General features: G+C 32.8%; 2 protein-coding genes across 3 annotated transcripts; one reads left to right on the top strand and one right to left on the bottom strand.

Annotated features, from left to right (window-relative positions):
- Positions 1 to 5,317: 5,317 nt before the first annotated feature.
- Positions 5,318 to 8,293, top strand: LOC122582383 (heat stress transcription factor A-7a-like; the record flags this gene model as incomplete). The annotated part of the gene is made up of 3 exons (XM_043754766.1): positions 5,318 to 5,555; positions 6,743 to 7,002; positions 7,474 to 8,293. Coding segments are annotated over 3 exons (1,260 nt in total), but the record flags the coding sequence as incomplete, so codon positions are not given.
- A 2,890-nt stretch (positions 8,294 to 11,183) lies between these two features.
- Positions 11,184 to 14,404, bottom strand: LOC122582055 (F-box/kelch-repeat protein At1g57790-like). Of its 2 annotated transcripts, XM_043754402.1 has the most exons (3): positions 14,212 to 14,404; positions 12,855 to 13,385; positions 11,184 to 12,773 (listed from the first exon to the last, which is right to left on the bottom strand). In XM_043754402.1, the coding sequence occupies exons 2-3, from the start codon at positions 13,151 to 13,153 to the stop codon at positions 12,017 to 12,019; spliced, it is 1,056 nt and encodes a 351-aa protein (XP_043610337.1). In that variant the 5' UTR covers positions 13,154 to 13,385; positions 14,212 to 14,404; the 3' UTR covers positions 11,184 to 12,016. The 2 variants fall into 2 exon arrangements, with proteins under 2 accessions (XP_043610337.1, XP_043610336.1); XM_043754401.1 differs by lacking the exon at positions 14,212 to 14,404 and having other exon boundaries at positions 12,855 to 14,132.
- Positions 14,405 to 18,516: the final 4,112 nt, after the last annotated feature.

Here is an 18,516-nt window from a genome sequence, read left to right as displayed (position 1 = left end):
GGATAGATTTGAGCCTGTAAAACATGATATATGAAAAAATATTATGAATAAATATTAGATGGATGTCCATATATGTAACAATATCTTTGTATTATGTTAGAGATATTTATATATTGGAGAAGACTCCATCTTATATCTATATAAACAAATGTAATGATGAGATTAATAATATAAAACTACATTTTTTCTATATCACTTGTCTTTTATTCTTTAATGTATTGTTCTTGTTTTATAGTTTTACAACACTTTATCACGCTCTAAACCCTAAAAACGAAAAAAAAAATCAGTCGAACAAAAAATTTTTTTAAGCATCCCCTCTGTTTTGAATCACTATGTAACAAAATTCAAGTTTTTAATAAATTATGTTTTCGGTGGTCAAAGTTCTTTTCATACCAAGACATTTGTTTGTGAATTACTAATGCGTAAAGGGGAATTCAAAGTTAACTTTGCATTATCGACTAAAAATCTTCCATCAAAATTGAGTTATTGTTGGCTGAGTTTAGAGGTCCTATAGATGCAAGCAACTTTGATTAATAGAAGCTGATAGGTTAAACCGTTACGCATATATTTTTTTTTTTTCCATCGATCTGCCAATAACAAAATAAGAAAAGAAACAAATTTTTTGGGTTTGCTATTCCAGCCGTCAAACTCTACAATAATAATTGTTAATGTTATACGTACTAACAATAGTTTTTTGTTTTGGAGTTTTTAGTCGATGGAAACAATATAGAAAAGAAGTGATGTTTCAATGTAAATCAAGGCGGTGGAGTTCCAAGATCGGGTGGGAGAGCAGACGACTTTGATAAAAAATATTCGGATACGCTTCAGGTAAATAGTTCCACTTTATATTTCATATACCCGTTTGATAGTAAGGTTAAATAAAAACAATCGGATATATGCTCATTGAATTTGTTTAAGTAATGATATAGGTACACCTTCGACTTCTCTTTGAATATTCACGGCATGCATGATTTATATTTTACTACTATTTGTTTTACGGAGGTGTAGTATAAGTCACAATATGCATGGTACCTTGATATATTTAATTTATAATTTATATTGTTATTGAGAGTTTTTGGCTTTGACGATCTTAAGTTACGATAAACATAGGGTAAGTAAAATTTGAATAGAATCACGAAGCTATGACTACTTTTAATTACTGGCCCAATATTGAGGTAAATTATTTCGTTATTAATTGATTCATCCATGCATGATTATTTGATGTATTACTATGATGCAAACTTATAATATATAGTCCTATGTAATGTTCTTCTAAGAGATTATTTGCAAAAGCTTTCAAGTAAAGCAAATACAAATGCACGTTTTATACAAATATTTCGTTCGATCACTATTTTTACACTTTTACTAACTTATTGCGTTTATGAGTTTTGATTTTATATTTGAGAGAAAAAAAATACTTGAAGTCGACATTTAAGTAATCAATACATGCATAACTTTTAGACCATGAAACCTATATGCTATGTGTTATCAATATGATATACTTGAATTGATACATCGATAAGCAGTTATTTATCATGTGTGCTTCACGAATAATGCAACTTTATTAGTAGTAGTAGTAGTATAAAACATGTCTTTCCGATAATGCTATGTGTTCATAAGATATTATATCAAATGATGTGAAAATCCTCCAAGTGTGCACTCATATATAAATTTGTTTGGGAAAATAGAATTTAAAATGTGATGACACCCTACTGTTAAGGGATTTAGTATTATGCATGTTTTGTCATATTGAGAAAATTTATAGGTTATATTTTGACACGTAGAAAAAAAATTATATAACATAAGATTTTTAATTACACTCGCATTACAGGAGTTCATGCCTACATTGTGTTTATACTCAATATAGAATTCAAATGTCATGAGTATATGCTAAGTTGGTTAATGACATGTGAATTATTATGACAATACTGAAATAATGTAGAGTACATATATGTATTTGTCCATGACGCCCTCAAGATGGTAGTATTTTACATAATGGTTAAATATATGCGATTGCATGATATGTTATATCTCAATGTGGATATTATATTCTCTATTTAATTGTACTATTTTATTTAAAAGGCTATATGAAAGATATATAGATTTATCATAAGAAATAACTATCTTGAGATGTGATGATAATACATATGGCTTGTATAAAGCACATGTGAGTCTAAAACGGAAGTTGATAGACTTTGATTTAATTGATTAATTGGCATGAACGGATAGACCATCCCGGGTCAATGATGATGCGAAATATATTGAAAAGTGAAGAGATTATTCAACGTGATTATTTAAATTGAGGTCATTTGCTCCATAAGAAAGTGTATGCCAAGAAAGATAAGGATTGAAATCTTTTAAGTTAATGGAACATACGCAAAGGAAATGTAAGTAGGCCTATACATCGTCCAAAAGACCATTTAGTATTTTAAATCGATGCATCGTCTAAATGGGTCACTAAAGTCGCAACATGATGTTTGCGTAATTAATTGCTCATCCTGTAAGATTGAGAGCATGTTCCATATTGTATTTGCAATAAGGATTAATTTGGTAATGATTAATTAGAGCAAAAATGAATATGATTTGGGGCCATGTTATTTAACATGCAATAATATGAACTCGCATCATGCCAATAGTGTTCCTCCCCATTGAAATTGGTTTATGGTCAGAAAACACATATGTCTCATAAGAGTTTTGGATGTGCAATATATGATTAAGTTGCTCCACCACAATGCACAAAGATGAGACTTCAAAGAATGTTGGAAATAATGTTGGGAAAATAGGCGTACCTTGGAAGTGTGTAGACTCATGCTTTGATTCAGTTCGAAACGGTCTAATTTAACTAGACATTAGTATGGCTGTTTTGGGTATGAGTTAAAACATGAAAGAAGTGTACGTATTCTATCAAGCCATCATTGGAAGATTTGTATATGGCTAAAGTTTATCATTGACATGATTTAATTTCCCAACATTAGGGGGAGATGTTCCCAACATTAGGGAAAGTGGAAAACAACTAAAGAAGGTAAGAATGAATTATCAAAGATCCTCACACCAATGAATATAAGCTTAAAGTTTGTAGGATAATTCATTGAGAATATTTAGTAATTGCCAGCAATGTTAACTGACCCAAAAAGCTGCTTATGCTCCTATTGATAATGAGTAATATAAAAGTGGATTCCAAAATAAAAGCCTCGAAATAAAAGGAGCATAGAATTTAGATGGTCAAAGTCGAGGTATAAAAGACCCCATAAGAGATTGATAATGAGAAACTAGACATGAAGGTTTTGAGAAACCCAGGATACTTGTAAATAATGAGATCTCAATGACTTGTGACATGTCTAGATACTTTTGGAATTGAAAATAGATAAAACGACGTCGAGATTGAACGAATATGATAGCACTAAAAGTATATATCGTGAGGATCTTGAAAAGCATGCATGTACATAAATTGAAATGATATGGAAAATTGGCCAAGATGAAAAGACGCTAGTAGTTTGGGACATGAACTCCAAGCACTTTAAAGTGCAGAAATTATATGGTGGAAGCAACTAAATTAAAAGTCTGGTAAAATGAGAAAGTATTGATTCGCGTCTAAAGTATAAAAATAGAGCTCGTTTGATATTGAGATTCCATGAGGGATATATAATGAATGAAGCATGTCTCATGATTTAGAATGCTTGAAACACGCATGAAAAATTCTCGAGAATAGAAAATATTATGTTTGAAACTTATAAAGAAATCCGGATATGAATATGATATAAGTTTTATGTATTTTGATGATTTGATTATTAATAGACTCTAAAAAAATGTCAAATGATGATTGAATAATTAAATGTGAAATAAAAGACAATGTTTGTCTTGTTTATGAATCTTAGTGATAAATGACGTTCATGCTTATGAGGTCAAATGATAATGTAATGCCCCTTTTTGACTTTCAAGATAATGATCACAATGTTGAGTTTGAAAGTGTCACTGAAGCACTGAAATTGAAATAAAGAGATTTATTCTATTCAGACACTTAATATGTCAAACATCGAATATGTTTGAGAATGATAAGTATTTTAAGTGATGTGATCATGAGGGGGAGAAGATACGCGTTGCACTCTTTTTCTCTTGAGCAAGGCTTTGTCCCACTGGGTTTTCCTGTCAAGGTTTTTAATGAGGCAACATCCCTAAGCGTATCAAAAAAATTATGTACTCTTTTCCCTTCACTAGATTTTTGTCCCATTGGGTTTTCTCTAATAAGGTTTTAACGAGGCATAATGTCTTTAATGGATGGACATCCAAGGGGGGTATTATGAATAAATATTAGATGGATGTCCATATATGGTAACAATATCTTTGTATTATGTTAGAGATATTTGTATTTTGGAGAAGACTCCATCTTGTATCTATATAAACAAATGTAATGATGAGATTAATAATATAGAACTACATTCTCTCTATATCTCTTATCTTTTATTCTTTATTATATTGTTCTTGTTTTATAATTTTACACAAAAAACTCATTTTGGCGAATATTCCTTGTTTTTGTATACTGAGTATTTCCTAAGCAAACAATGCAAGTATGCAACTGGAAGACAATGAGAAATATTTATGATTTGATTGAATTTTAAATATATTTTTATTAAATAACTTTTATCAACTAATATATAATACAAACAAAAATATTTACAATCAAAATTGAAGAAAGAATCCAACTATCGCAATAAAATTGAAAGAGAAAATTTTGACCACTCAAAATAAAACAATGAAAATATAATGGATAAAGTACCACATTAATTTTCCTGAGATGCTCACTTAAAAATTTTCTTTGGGGAATAATATATTTACAACAAGTTTTTGTCATCTACAACAATATATGATTTATACAGTTGTACACTGTGCAGTATAATATGTACGTTTGTTATAGATGGTAAAAAATTGATGTAGATATATCATTTTCCATTTTCGTTTTAGTGCAATGTAGATGGGTAAAACATTTAGTACTTACCTTAGGTAAAGCAGGGAGATTATGTAAAATTCAGAGAAAATTATGTAAATTTAGAAAGCTATATATATTTATCAAATTTAAATGTTTAATTTGTAATATTTTATAAAGTGACAGTACCTAAACTTAAATAAAATCTACGGATTATTTTCCCATATCCTTTTCTTTATAAATTCCTTAACATAGAAGTTTTTCATTTTGCACGAGATCCTTCCTCCGCATACCAATACTAAACCCTGATTGGTCATTCCCACATACAATATATTATATTCAAAAAAACAAAACAAAAATATCTGCCACACAAACTATGGTCGGGCCGTCCAGTAACAACCAACAGTGGTGTTCTCCACCGCCATTCTCACCAGATATTTTCATTTCTTTATCACATACACATTACCTATATATATCTCATTTCCCCTATCTAACCCACCGACCATTCCTCTCAAACTCTCTTTTTCTTCAATGAATCCTTCAAGTTCTTCAGCAGGATCCGACCCGATTCCACCTGGGTGGTTTTTTTCGCCGGTTCCGGTCCAGCAAAAGCTTCCGAGTTCAGCTGAATATGGTGAGTATTCTTTAATTTTTATCATGATTTCTTCTTAGTATTTTTTGCCCTGCATTTTGATTATATATTATAATAAACTGGTGGTCAACTTAATAAGATAAAGAAAATGGGGGAGTATAATTTCACAAGTTTTACAATAATATCATTAGTTTTATTATACAAAAGCTTTTAGCAATTTAATTTATATTTATGAATGTAGTATTGAAGTTCACACATTATGTATTCAACAAAAACATATTTTATTGTAGGGATAAGTGTCTAAATATATAGTGAACTATACACATATGTCTATTGTGTATATCCAACTAATATTTTGTATATTGTGTGTATGTCAACCACTATAAGCTGCCTCATTTGTGTCATGCATTTGATTTGCAAGTTTTTGTTTGGTTAGGCATATCCAATTACTAGTATTCGAAAATACAACCACGTAATAGCCGAGTGGCCACCAGGCGCCACTTCCTAGGGGATCTTGGGTTCAAGTCTTGCAAACTTGAGATAATCAGGAGATCATTAAGTGGTTGAGATTCACCTGGACACTAGCCTGAATTGGGGATTAGTAGGTATTAAATAGTAACAATATCAAGGGGTTCCCATCCAATTAACCCTTTAAAAAAAATAAAATACAATAGACATAATTTTTAGTTAGATACACATAATAGACATACCTTCATAATTAACTACATTTCCAAACACTTATCCCTTATGTATCAAACTATCAATTATTTGAGTTATATGTATATGACATCGTATAACATGTAAACCGTTGAAGTGACACCATGTATAAAACACAGAGTTTTTAAGTACGATACATGCATTACCGAAACGTGTAACTTTCAATATACTTCTAGATAATTTCCCTTTTTCTATGCAAACGGATACTTACATGGGGGAAATTCGAGCCTTAGATTGTGACATATACAATCTAACCATTATTCATGTGGCCATTACCTAGACTTTTACCTTGGCCATCTAAGATGTTTACGGACTGAGGTTTGAACTTTCTAAGACCTTCACGACATCTTACTAGACCACCTTGGAAATGGTTCATCTCCTTTTTTTATGAAGTTTTAAATTCCCCAAAACATTGTGTTTCTGCCCCTCAGATTGTTCTGTATTCAATTTGTTATTCATGTTTTGTCAGAAGTTGATGGATTCTCTTTGTTTTTATTGGAAATTGGTAATAGGTGATGCAACTATTCCAACAATCTTAGAAGAGGAAATGCTTCCGCAACCTTTGGAATGTTTACAAGGAGCACAAATCCCGCCATTTCTGTCAAAAACTTTCGATTTTGTGGATGACCCATTACTCGACCCAATTATCTCATGGGCCCGAAATGGGCAGAGCTTTGTGGTTTGGGATCCAATGGAGTTCTCCAGTATAATCTTGCCTAGAAACTTCAAACACAACAATTTCTCAAGCTTTGTTCGACAACTTAACACATATGTGGGTAAATATTAGCTTCAAACACTTAAACATGGGGTCAATGTGTTAGACTGTACGTAACTTCTCATTTTTTGCTTTTTTGTAAGTTGCTGTTTTGATTTTTTGTTTTTGTTTATACTCCACTTTTTTATCTGTACGTTTTTTCTTCTTTGGTATATGCCTATGTTACTTGCATTTTGTATAGATTTCAATGTAATTCCTCGATTTTAGGCATATATCGAATGGACATTTTGTTGTAATTCTTGAGTTTTACATTATTATATGGTTTTTCTTGACGGATATAAAAGAGTGTCTACTCTTTTTCGCGTTACTCTGATGCAAATTAATATGGTTTCTAAGTTATGTTCATTATCTTCACATGTGCCAATTGAAGGTGCGTGTTTCAGTTGCATATAGCATCTAATAGTGTTCTTGATGTTATATGATTTCTTGAGCATTTCTGTTTTTATGAATTTGTCTAATTCAATTCAGGGATTTCGCAAGATTAATACTGACAAATGGGAGTTCGCAAATGAAAGTTTCTTAAGAGGAAGGAAGTATCTTTTAAAGAACATTCAAAGGCGTAAATCGTCTCAGTCTTCAAGCAGTTTTTTTGCTGGTGAGTATTCAAACAATCCATCTATGGAAGCCGAGATAGAAAGACTAAACAAAGAGAAGGCAGAAATGATGCAAGAAGTAATTGACTTAAAAAACGAGCATCGTGAAACACATCAATATATGGAATCAGTAAACGAAAAACTCAAAGCGGCTGAAAACAAACAAAAGCAAATGGTCTCCTTTATGGCTAAAGTGTTGCAAAACCCAACTTTCCTCTCTTCTATAAAAGAAAAGAAAGCCCAAATGCTTCAAATATCCTCACCAAGAACTACACGGAAGTTCATTAAACATCAGCCCCATGAATTAGATGCTCTTCCAATTGGCGACTCATCAAGAAGTCTCGATGTTGATCATGCCTCCAAAGGAAAAAATGTGTTAGACATGGAACTAGAGGCTGCACCGGAGTACTTCTTAGACCCGGTTTCTGGTGGAATAGACGACTTTAGTATGAAACAAGAGGACATTTGGAGTGATCTTGGAAACTATGAGTTGCCTGAGTTTGGTGCCCGAGGTGAAGACTTGTCGAATATTTGGAATATTGGAACTTCTGGTGGCGATGCTTGGCAGAACGATGATATTAACTTTGATGATATTGAAAAGCAAGAAGATGATAGTTCTAAGAAAACAAATCCATAGGTGTATATTTTGGAACAATTTGGTATATTGAATGTTTCATTATCATGATTTTTTTAAAGCATTATGTTCATCAGTTCATGTGAAGCCAACTGTCTTGTGTTTATTAGCCCTGTAGAATGGGAAAAAAAAAAAAAGAAAGAAAAAAAAAAGGAAGAATCAGAAAGAGCATTGATGAATACAAAGAAAGCTAGAATGCTAGATTTTCTTGTTTCTTATGCATCAGCTTCGGACTCTTGCCTAATTTTCCTTTTCATCTTAGAAAATTCTTTATTTTGTTTTTACTTTACCAGCTACACCAATACAGTTAGTAAACTTCTATGTTAACTGGGTGCTTACTTGACTGCTTTGATAGGATAAATAGAATACACTTTGATCACAGTACTGAGAGAACATTTTGTAAACAAATATTTTTGGTATGTTTAGAAAGAATACCAACTGGTCTAACCTACACAAACTAAGATGCTGTAACACTTACATGTCACTTACTATTATCTATACCATATTTATATTAATTATTTTTATTTTATATTATAAAGCACACAGCATATTAAGTTTCAACTTGTACACATGCTAATCTATAATGTACAATACATCAAAACCACATTCCGTCAATAACCTACACTACACGCCACCGCGCGCCACCACAATTCCTCACCGCCGCCGCCACCATCACCTCCATTATACCGCCTCATCGCGCGAGTACCGTTCTAGTAAATTTCAAAAGAAATTGCATGCACGGGAGAATACAAGAGGTGTCAAAATGGGTAGATTGGGTAAACCGTCAAAACAGGCAAACTTTCAATATTTCAAGGCTCTCTTTTAACTTGTTGAAGCTTGTAAGTAACCAATAAGAAATGATACCATAGTCTGTTTCTAGACCCACTAACTTCTGTAATTTCTGATTGCCTATTAAGGGGTCTCCCAACAATACCACTATTCTCACCTCATTCTCACTTCCGCATGAACGTCACACCCCATTGACACCCCATTTTCATTTATCACATGGACCCGTCCTTAACCCCCACCCCACCCAGAATTCGAGTGAGAACTGTGGTGCCAATGGAAGACATGAGAACATGGTGAGAATAGAAGGCATGAGAAAATGGTGATAACATGGTTGAAGAACATGTCATAGGGTGCCCCCTAAGGATTCAATAGGCAATTATGAAATCCTAGACAGAGTAAGAGCGGAATAAGAAATCAATTTAGATCTGAGAATGATCTGAACAAATACCTTTTGTCATATGCAAGGGTAAGGATTGGCGAAAAACAGGGAAAAATTCCACACCTTATGATAATCCTTACCTAAGGATACAGAATAGATAAAGAATAACAAAAGTGAAAGATCAAAAGGAAGTACTAAATTTAACATTCAGTTTAGTGTTACTGCTATAAAACTGATATAAATAAGAGAATCAGCTAGCAGTATGAACTTTGAAAGATAACTTGATTCACTTAACATTTAGTTCAGTTGTCCGGTCTCATGGGCTCTTTCCAACAAGTGTAGACCCATAGTCAATTCTTTACAATAATGATAACGAACATTTACATGCTTCGTCCGACTACGCATAACAGGGTTCTTCAAGAGTTTAATGGGTATCTCATCTTCTAGATCATTCAGCTGCCCTTTCTACCAAACACAATGAGTCAATGACATGCACACAGTGCTGCAGCCACCTAGTCAGCTTCCGTGGATGAGAGTGTCACAATGTCTTTGCTTCCTCGAATACCAACAGATGGCCGCATTGCTTAACAAACAGACAAAACCGTAAGTGCATCTCCTATCTTCAATATCACGTACATAGTCACTATCAGTGTACACACTACACACACAGCTATTTACCTAGTCACTATCAGTGTACACACTACACACACAGCTATTTACCGCTACTTATTGACCTGCTTTTTGTTGGATATTTTAGTGTAATTGGGTTAACTTGTTTGATCAATAACGTCATAATAATACATCATATAGGATTGGTGGTGCGGAGTGCACGCCTATTTGAATTTGTTATGACCTTAGGGGCGAAGCCCCTAAGGTACGGGGGTCCGGGGGCAGCGCCCCTGGGAGCGGGGTCCAAGGGGCAGAGCCCCTGGCTGGGGTCGAGCTGAGGGACCAAATGTGGCAACTCGAAAAACCCATATTGTTAACTGCCGTTTATGCAGTTTTATGGCCCAACAGATATATATATATCAATATATGTCCCATATGTAAAAGGTTCTGATCATTCTTTTCTTTTTCTCTGGTTCCTTCTCTCTCAAACACATCCACACAGAAGATTCTTAATCTTTGATTGTATCCGATTGAATAGTTTGGGTGAACCGCCAAATTGATTCAATCTGAAAGCGATCACGTACCTTCAAAGATTGATTTGTATCCGGTTATCTGTTTGTTATCTTGAATATCCCCAACACTTTTCAGCTATTAATCGACCTGCTTTTCATACCTTAATATTCTCTTAGCAGGTACCTTAATATTCTCTTAGCAGCCATTAGATGAATAGATGATCTTCCTTAGGGGCACCCATGAACCTCAAAATTAGGCTAACCGCATGAATTAAATCTGGCCTCATGGCTATAAAGTACATAAGACTCCCAACAAAGCACTTCTATGCAGATTCATACACATCCTACCTTGCTCCTGCCTTAGTTACAGCTGTATCGGGCACAATGGAAACCTTTACCTAATTAGCCTCCCACATCTGAAATCTATCCAATATCTTCATGGCATACTGAATTTGACACAGTATAAAAGAACCTGCACTTTAGACTAATTTCCACCCCAAGAAAATACTTCATTTGCCCGTGATCAGTCATGTCAAACTCCCTCATGAAGTTTTTTGAGCTTATTTATAACCTATCGGACTTAAACAACTTGGACTAAATAACCTGGCCCAATAAAGAAACGACCCAATAAACCCAATAAATAAAGCATCATGTAGAGAAAATTCCAAAACAAAGTAGCAGCTGAAATTAGAAATCAATGTCACTTATGCAATTAGGGTCAGGAACATGTAAATATTTGCTCCTTAAAATCTTCCTTTATCAAAGGTACAGAATGAATAATAATAATACAAAACTGAAATATAAAAATGGAGAAACACGTTTTAGAATGCCCTATATAGTTGTTACATAGCATAAAAATGATACTGATAAGGAAGTCAGGTAGCTATTTGAACCTTGAGAGATACCTTAGCGCACTTAGTCCCTGGTCTGGACACATGCTTATCTCAATAGGTGAGTAGGACGTATAGTCGACTTCACTTGCTCGGCTACATCATTAGGATAACCTTAAAAACAGTTTGATCCTAAACTGCAGTTAGATCACATTGTTGAGAGGAAACTGTGCATAACTCAAGTGCTTTTCTTCCTCTTCTTCTTTTGAGGCGTAAGAAGGTGACAAACTTGGTTCAATCCAAGTATGAGCGGAAAGATATTTGGTTGTGAGGACATCCCCTAATTTTTCTTGAATACTTTTGCCATTGAATGTGTAATACGTGCATGTTTCAAGTGAATAAAACACTACCTTCTTGTTTGCCGTTTCTGCAAGGTAGATCTTGTTCTCCATTTCGGGTGTTTTAGCTTCAACGCAGAGACATGTTGTATCACAAATATAAATCATATGCTTTCCTACACCATTTACTTTCTCCCATTCTTTAGAATCAGTCAGCTTGAATACCTCTATGGGTTCTCCAACGCCGACCATAACGACTAGTAAAAGATGTTGGTCACATTTCACCAAAAAATACCGTGCCAGAGATAGCTACAACTTCTTGGGACTTCAGCTTTGAAATGTTTCTGAGATATCAGCTTCACTTAAATCTTTGAACACCCTAAGTTGTCCCCTCGAAAACAAAGTATAAAGATCTCCATTGTGGAATGTTGGAAACAAAACTGAACTTAGTATTAGATCTTTTGGGTCTAAATCAAACACCCGCCAGGTTTGTTCTAGGGCTACATTAAGGATGACAATTTTTTTAGATGAAAATCCAACAACCATACATTCAGAAGAAGTAGGTGGGGCTGAGAACCATAACTTATATATATAATAATACTGGCATGGAAGCTCAAGGAGATCATTTGTGAAGGGGTTAAAAAATGTAGGGCATAAATTACTGTTCTTAAACAGCAACCAACCAAACCTGGAGCAACATATTGCTTCATCGAAGATCGATAAATGTGGACATCTCATAAAGTATCTATCACCCATCATCGGATCTGTGAAAGTGATAATGCCTCGAATTTGGTCTACAACCATCAGCGAAGGCGAAACAAAGGAATAATTATGTAATGCTTTTTGGTTGCGCCATTGTATCAGAGGTGCAGCCAGATGACAACGCGTGCATGTAGCACGGAAGTTCATGTATTCCACGCCAACACAAAGCTTCATAATCATCTCCAGGACATCAAGCGGAATATCAAGCAGGCGAGATTCACTAGCTTCAACAACATTGTCTGTAATTAAAGCAACCACTGTCTCATCCTTTTCTTGTTTAGAATCCACTATGAATTTGGCTTCTCTACCTTCATCTTCTAACCTACACAATGATTTTAACTTTTTAAGAAACGTGTTTATTTGACAGATTAAATATAAAAATACAGAGATGAAGAAGCAATACCGGCACTCCCACATTGATATGTGGCTTGATGGAAGCACGGAAGAAGGCATGGGAGATCGAACAATGGTTTTATCATTCAGGTGATACGAATATATTACCTTTTCCGTTTTGTCATGAATGTGAATATAACCCCCTAACTCCGAGGCAATTGCAGGGTTGTAAAACTCCGAGATCTCACGGGCAATATCCACGACAAATATGGTGTCACTAAGGTCTTGCACTTCTTCCCATAACTCTCCACTAATTTTCAAGTCATTGTGGTAATGGCATTCATCATCCCATGTTACCACACCAGTCATGTCCCAGTCTTTGAGACATTCCAAACTTTCCAGTTTATACTAGTCATGTCTAATTTAAACAAATACACATCACTAGGTATTTTGTGACTTGTACGGAAACCAACTATAATGTAAAATAACTCATCACAAGTTCCCGTCAAAAAATAGAGGTATTCGGACCAAGGATAGAAGTCACGACGAATAGGACCTCCTCCAAAGGCTAATAGTTTTATCACAACTTCTCTGTCCTTAACTACAATTTCAACCCGTATGACAAATTTATTAATATGACTGTCGGTACACAAAGCAAATACATGACCATTGCAACAAGTTAGACTATGTATTAAATGACCATTTAGGGTAATTCTCTTGAGTTGGTAAGCATATGACATCTGAGTCCATCTCGGCTTTTTTCTAAGGCTTTTCTTTCTTTTGGGGGATAGTTGACAAAAAACAAAGGCACGCTTATTGGACATCACTAATAAGAGGAGGACTGAATTTGGATTATCAGGATGAGCAGACAAACAACATTCTCGGATCGATAGAATCATAATCTCCATCTTTTAAAATCAAAGGAGGGAGTGACATGATGTTACCAGTTGACGGGTTCCAAAGAGACCACATATCGTTGTGTGGATGGTTGGAGAGAGTGATCCATCCATGGAAACAGCCTCGGATACGTTTCCCGGACAACTCAAGGATTCGACATTGATGCTTAAGCAACGGGTCGTGTAAGGTGGAGAACAGCTGGGTCTTCCAAATTTTGAACAACAAACCATGGGTATTTTGCGGATAAAGGAGGTAATTTATTGTTATAATCACTACACACCTCATCATCATCATCATTATGCTCCATAATAATCATTCAAAATAAAAGAAAAAAGATTTTACTAAAAAATAATATAGCGAATTAGCAACCTAGACTAACCGCTCAAAAAAAATTAAAAAATAATCATCATCTAATAAATTTTCAATGTTTGATATAATAAACAACAAACAAAAACTCCAATTCAAAGAATAACAACTGTAGTAATCCAAATTAATTGACGAAATCATTGCTTTAAAGACATAATTCGTACCTGAAGTTACACCGTGCACTGCAGTCGATGTTACTAAATACTAATTGCCTTGTTCATTACCCAGGCCATACTCCGCCATAGTAAGCAAGTTACCTTTTACTATCTACTGTCATTTATTATTATTATTATTTATTAATCTATCAATGGTAAAAACCTGATCGATTTTTGGACTTGAATTTGGGTCTTACCTAGGTTATTTAATTTAACACGTTTTGGAAAAAGCTAAAAGAATTTGAACTATTTATTGTACTAGTGTAACCAAATCAAATTAGGTGGGTTGCTCAGTATCTTTTAAACCTACTGTATAGGCTCCGGAAGTGAGTTTTTTCAAGGTTTCGGGTTCGAGTCTTGGATTTTCTATGAGGAAGATGTTGGAGGTCCAGTAAATCGTTGGTTAAAATTGTCTCCGACATGTCTAAATCGAAACTAACTTTACCAAAAAAAAAAAAGTTATTGTACTCGTGTGTTGTCGCGAAATATGTTTTCTACCTGATAAAGTTGTGGACTTAATTTATATTAAATATTTGAACTCAAAATTAAAAAAAAAAAAAAAAACAGCTAAACATGAAGTAATAACAATAGAAAGAATATAAACAATAATATAATGTATAAAAAAACATAAACAATAATTATATTAATGTTTTGAATGTTACATGAATGAATACGTAACGAGGATGAAAGTTACTATATATATTAAAAATTATTAAAAACGACCGGATCATAAGTGGCTGATTTACAAAATCTATATCCTTATGATGTTTATGTTATCGTTATGATGTTTATGTTTGTTTTTTTTTAAAGGTGAATTTCGCTGGAAACTTCGTGTCGCGATTCGTCAACGGAAGGTCTAGCATACGTTATCTTAACCGGGTCCGCGCTAAAGAGTTCTCTCGAAGTAGAAATGTCTATTTCAAATACCCGATGGGGGGAAAATCCCTTACTAATCCGTTCGAAGGCACGACGATCAATAGGGATAAACTTTGTCCCCTCAGACTTGAACATGTTTGTGTTTTCATAGATACCTTTTTAACTGTTGATTTACAAATACTATTAAAATTAAAATGGATCAAAAGTGTGTGTGTGTGTGTGTTTGTTTTTCTTAATGGCTGTCAACTTTTTTTTACAGTGCTACCTTGTACCTACTTGCTTCATTATAAGTGACTGGATCATCAAGTGAGCTAAGCACGGCATACTCGGCCACCTCCTCGACTGATGTCGATCCAGAATGGTAATCTTTCATCTAGTTGGGTGGTTTTCCGTCTGCTATTATTCAGTGGCTTCTATATACGGTCACATCGTGGTACTAGGAAGTGGTACCGAATCCCAAGTGGGACTTGTACTTAGAAATGCCCGAGATCCCAAATTAGTCCTGGCAGGTCCCGTATCAAGGTATTCTATATTCAAAACTCAATTCTTTCCGATCTAATTTAACTTAAATAATGACAGTTTAGTATTATTGTGATGAATTTTTATTGGAAGTGATTTCCACGTTGCTAGGTTATTTTCTTGTCTATATAAAAAAGGAAAGATTACCTATATGGTCAATTTTAAGGGTGCATATCCAATTTTAGACACCTATGGAAAAAATTACCTATTTGGTCATAATTTTTTTACCACCTAACATTCTTAGTAAGAATTAAAAGTAAGCAATTCAATATATGACAAATGTCATTAATTAAGTGGCTCCATAATTTTGTATTAGCTTTATTATTTGTTAGTATAAGTATATATATTTAGTGTCTTTTAATGTCGTTACATATATATATATAGGTTAGGGTTTATGTGACTGTTAGACACTTAATTTAAGTTATAACCCTCACGTCTTATTTTTTAATCCATAAAAAGCATGGGAGGCCAAACATTTATATATATATATATATATATATATATATTAAAACAGTAGGAATCCTAGACTTTTAAGTCATCCTCCCTAAATCAAAACTATGCTTAAATGTTGTCACATAAGATTTATCCTATGTGGCATCTTCATGTTTTTTTTTAAATTATCAATTTTTATAATAGAAAATATAGTATAAATTAGAATATAGAAACTATAAAATTGGATATATCGTATATGAAAAACAATATATTTATGGGATTGATCAACATTAATTTGGCAAGAATATTACAAATCCACAAATTCTTACATACCCTTTATTATTGTTGTTGTTGTTGTTATTATTATTATTATTATTATTTTATTTATTTATTTTTATTTTTAATAAAATCGTCACTTTGTACGTACGATTACAAATTCTATATTACTAAATCCTTATATTTGTTAATTAGAATTAACAAATATAAGGATTTAGTAATATAGAATTGTACGTACGATTACAAATTCATTTGTTATTGATTCCATTTGTATGTATTTAGGATGAATGGTAATATAATCTAATCACATTAGTAATTCTATAAAAAGGGTTTTTTTTAAGCTTTATTTTGTGTATGTATTTAATTGCTATTTAACAAATAGTTAAACATTCATCAAGCTATATGTAGTCAAAAGATTCAATCATCATGATGTGGAAATAATATACTCTATATGAACTAATAGACGATAATAGATGTATCAAAATAGGTTGGTTCAGAGTCTAGACATCTTCACTTAATTCTTGATCATATACTTTGGGCACTCCAATAAATCGAATTCGCGTGTTTCAACTTTACATGTAGGTCTACACTACACTTCATTGTTTTGTTTTGTTGACCTAATTGTATGTTGCGGGTATTCGACCAACTATAACAATTCTGTAAAGTATAGCCAAAGTCCTCAATGCCAAATTTCAACCTGAATTTAGGTCTATTTGTATGTTAAAACATTATGCATGGAGTTCACATTACATAATCTATTATCCAAGGATTAGAGGTCACTATATTTTTCATTTTTCATAATATAGTTTATTATTATACTGCTTTAAAAAAAATTCGCACATCGTGCGGGTAAAAGACCTAGTATATATATATATTAAAAAATTAGTATGTAAAGAGTTCTACACCCAAGTTTGATTGTATAATAGCCACATACTTCATTTTCTCATATATATATATATGCTTGTTAGTATTTTATTAACAAAATGATGAACTAATTGGTTAATATTTGTTGGTACCCATCTCTAATACATACATGTCCACTTGTTCGTAAAAAAATGTCATTTGTTTTAGTTTTAGTTTTATTTCTATCATATATATTTCCAAAAATGAACTATTTCAAAGAATAAATACATTAAATTCTTTATTGTTTGTGGTGATTTAAAAAAGAGGTTTTAAATGATTTTGAAATTATATATATTTGAAATTAATAATAAAATATCTAAAAATGAAATTCAATATTTGAATTTATATAAAAAATATATTAACAGTGACTAATGAATGTATGAAATTGATTTTATCATATGGGCTACTATACCAAATGAAAATATTTTTGTAAAAAGGTAGATAAACAAGAAAAGAAAGAAACTCTGGTAAAAAAATTAAAAAAAAAAATACAATGAAATCAACAAATTATGGATAGAAAAACTTTGTAAAATAAAAAAAACTTTATAAAAAATACATATGATATTGGAGAAAATGACAAAATTTAATATGTGAGGCCCATCAAAAACACATGGAATCATTTAATTGGCTATTGGTATTTCTTACTAATATGAAGTAATGGTAAATATGTCTTGACCATTATGAAAAAGATTTGTGTAGGTGTCTATATTTGGACATAGTCTCTTAAATTTGACCATTATAGTAATTTTTTCTATAAAAAATGTTGTCACCAATGCTTGTGTACTTTAAGGCAGCGTGCTACATCTAATAATCTTGGAAGATTTTGAATGCTATTAATTATATATTCTAATCTCATTTAAGGCGAGCGTGATGAACAGTGTCACGTGTCATGTGGCGTTGTTCTAATCTCATATTGGATCACGTTAAGGTTATTTTTCTTTCGATTTTTGTTGGTTTATTACATTGTTTTTTTGCTTTTGTGTTTTCTTTCTATTGGTTCATCGTATACCTCACATCACTATTTAGATTTTGCCATTTTGGATCTCGTATATATATATAAAAAACAAAGTCTCGAAAAGCGTGTAAAGAATAGTATATATTTTTTTTTCACCACATAAGTTTCAATCTTTACATTTTTAACAGTAAATTATAATACTTTTTAGTAACTTTTTGTTCTACTTATTTTCACCACAAAACTTTCAATCTTTACACTTTTAGCACTAAACTATAATATTTTTTTAGTAATAGTATATTTTTTTATTCTTTTTACTTTCACCACGGAAGTTTCAATCTTTACACTTTTAACAC

The sequence above is a fragment of the Erigeron canadensis genome, chromosome 9 (assembly GCF_010389155.1).
Source record: "Erigeron canadensis isolate Cc75 chromosome 9, C_canadensis_v1, whole genome shotgun sequence".
Classification (NCBI taxonomy): domain Eukaryota; kingdom Viridiplantae; phylum Streptophyta; class Magnoliopsida; order Asterales; family Asteraceae; genus Erigeron; species Erigeron canadensis.
The sequence above is the reverse complement of the archived record's forward strand: the minus strand, read 5'-3'. Positions and strand labels throughout refer to the sequence as shown.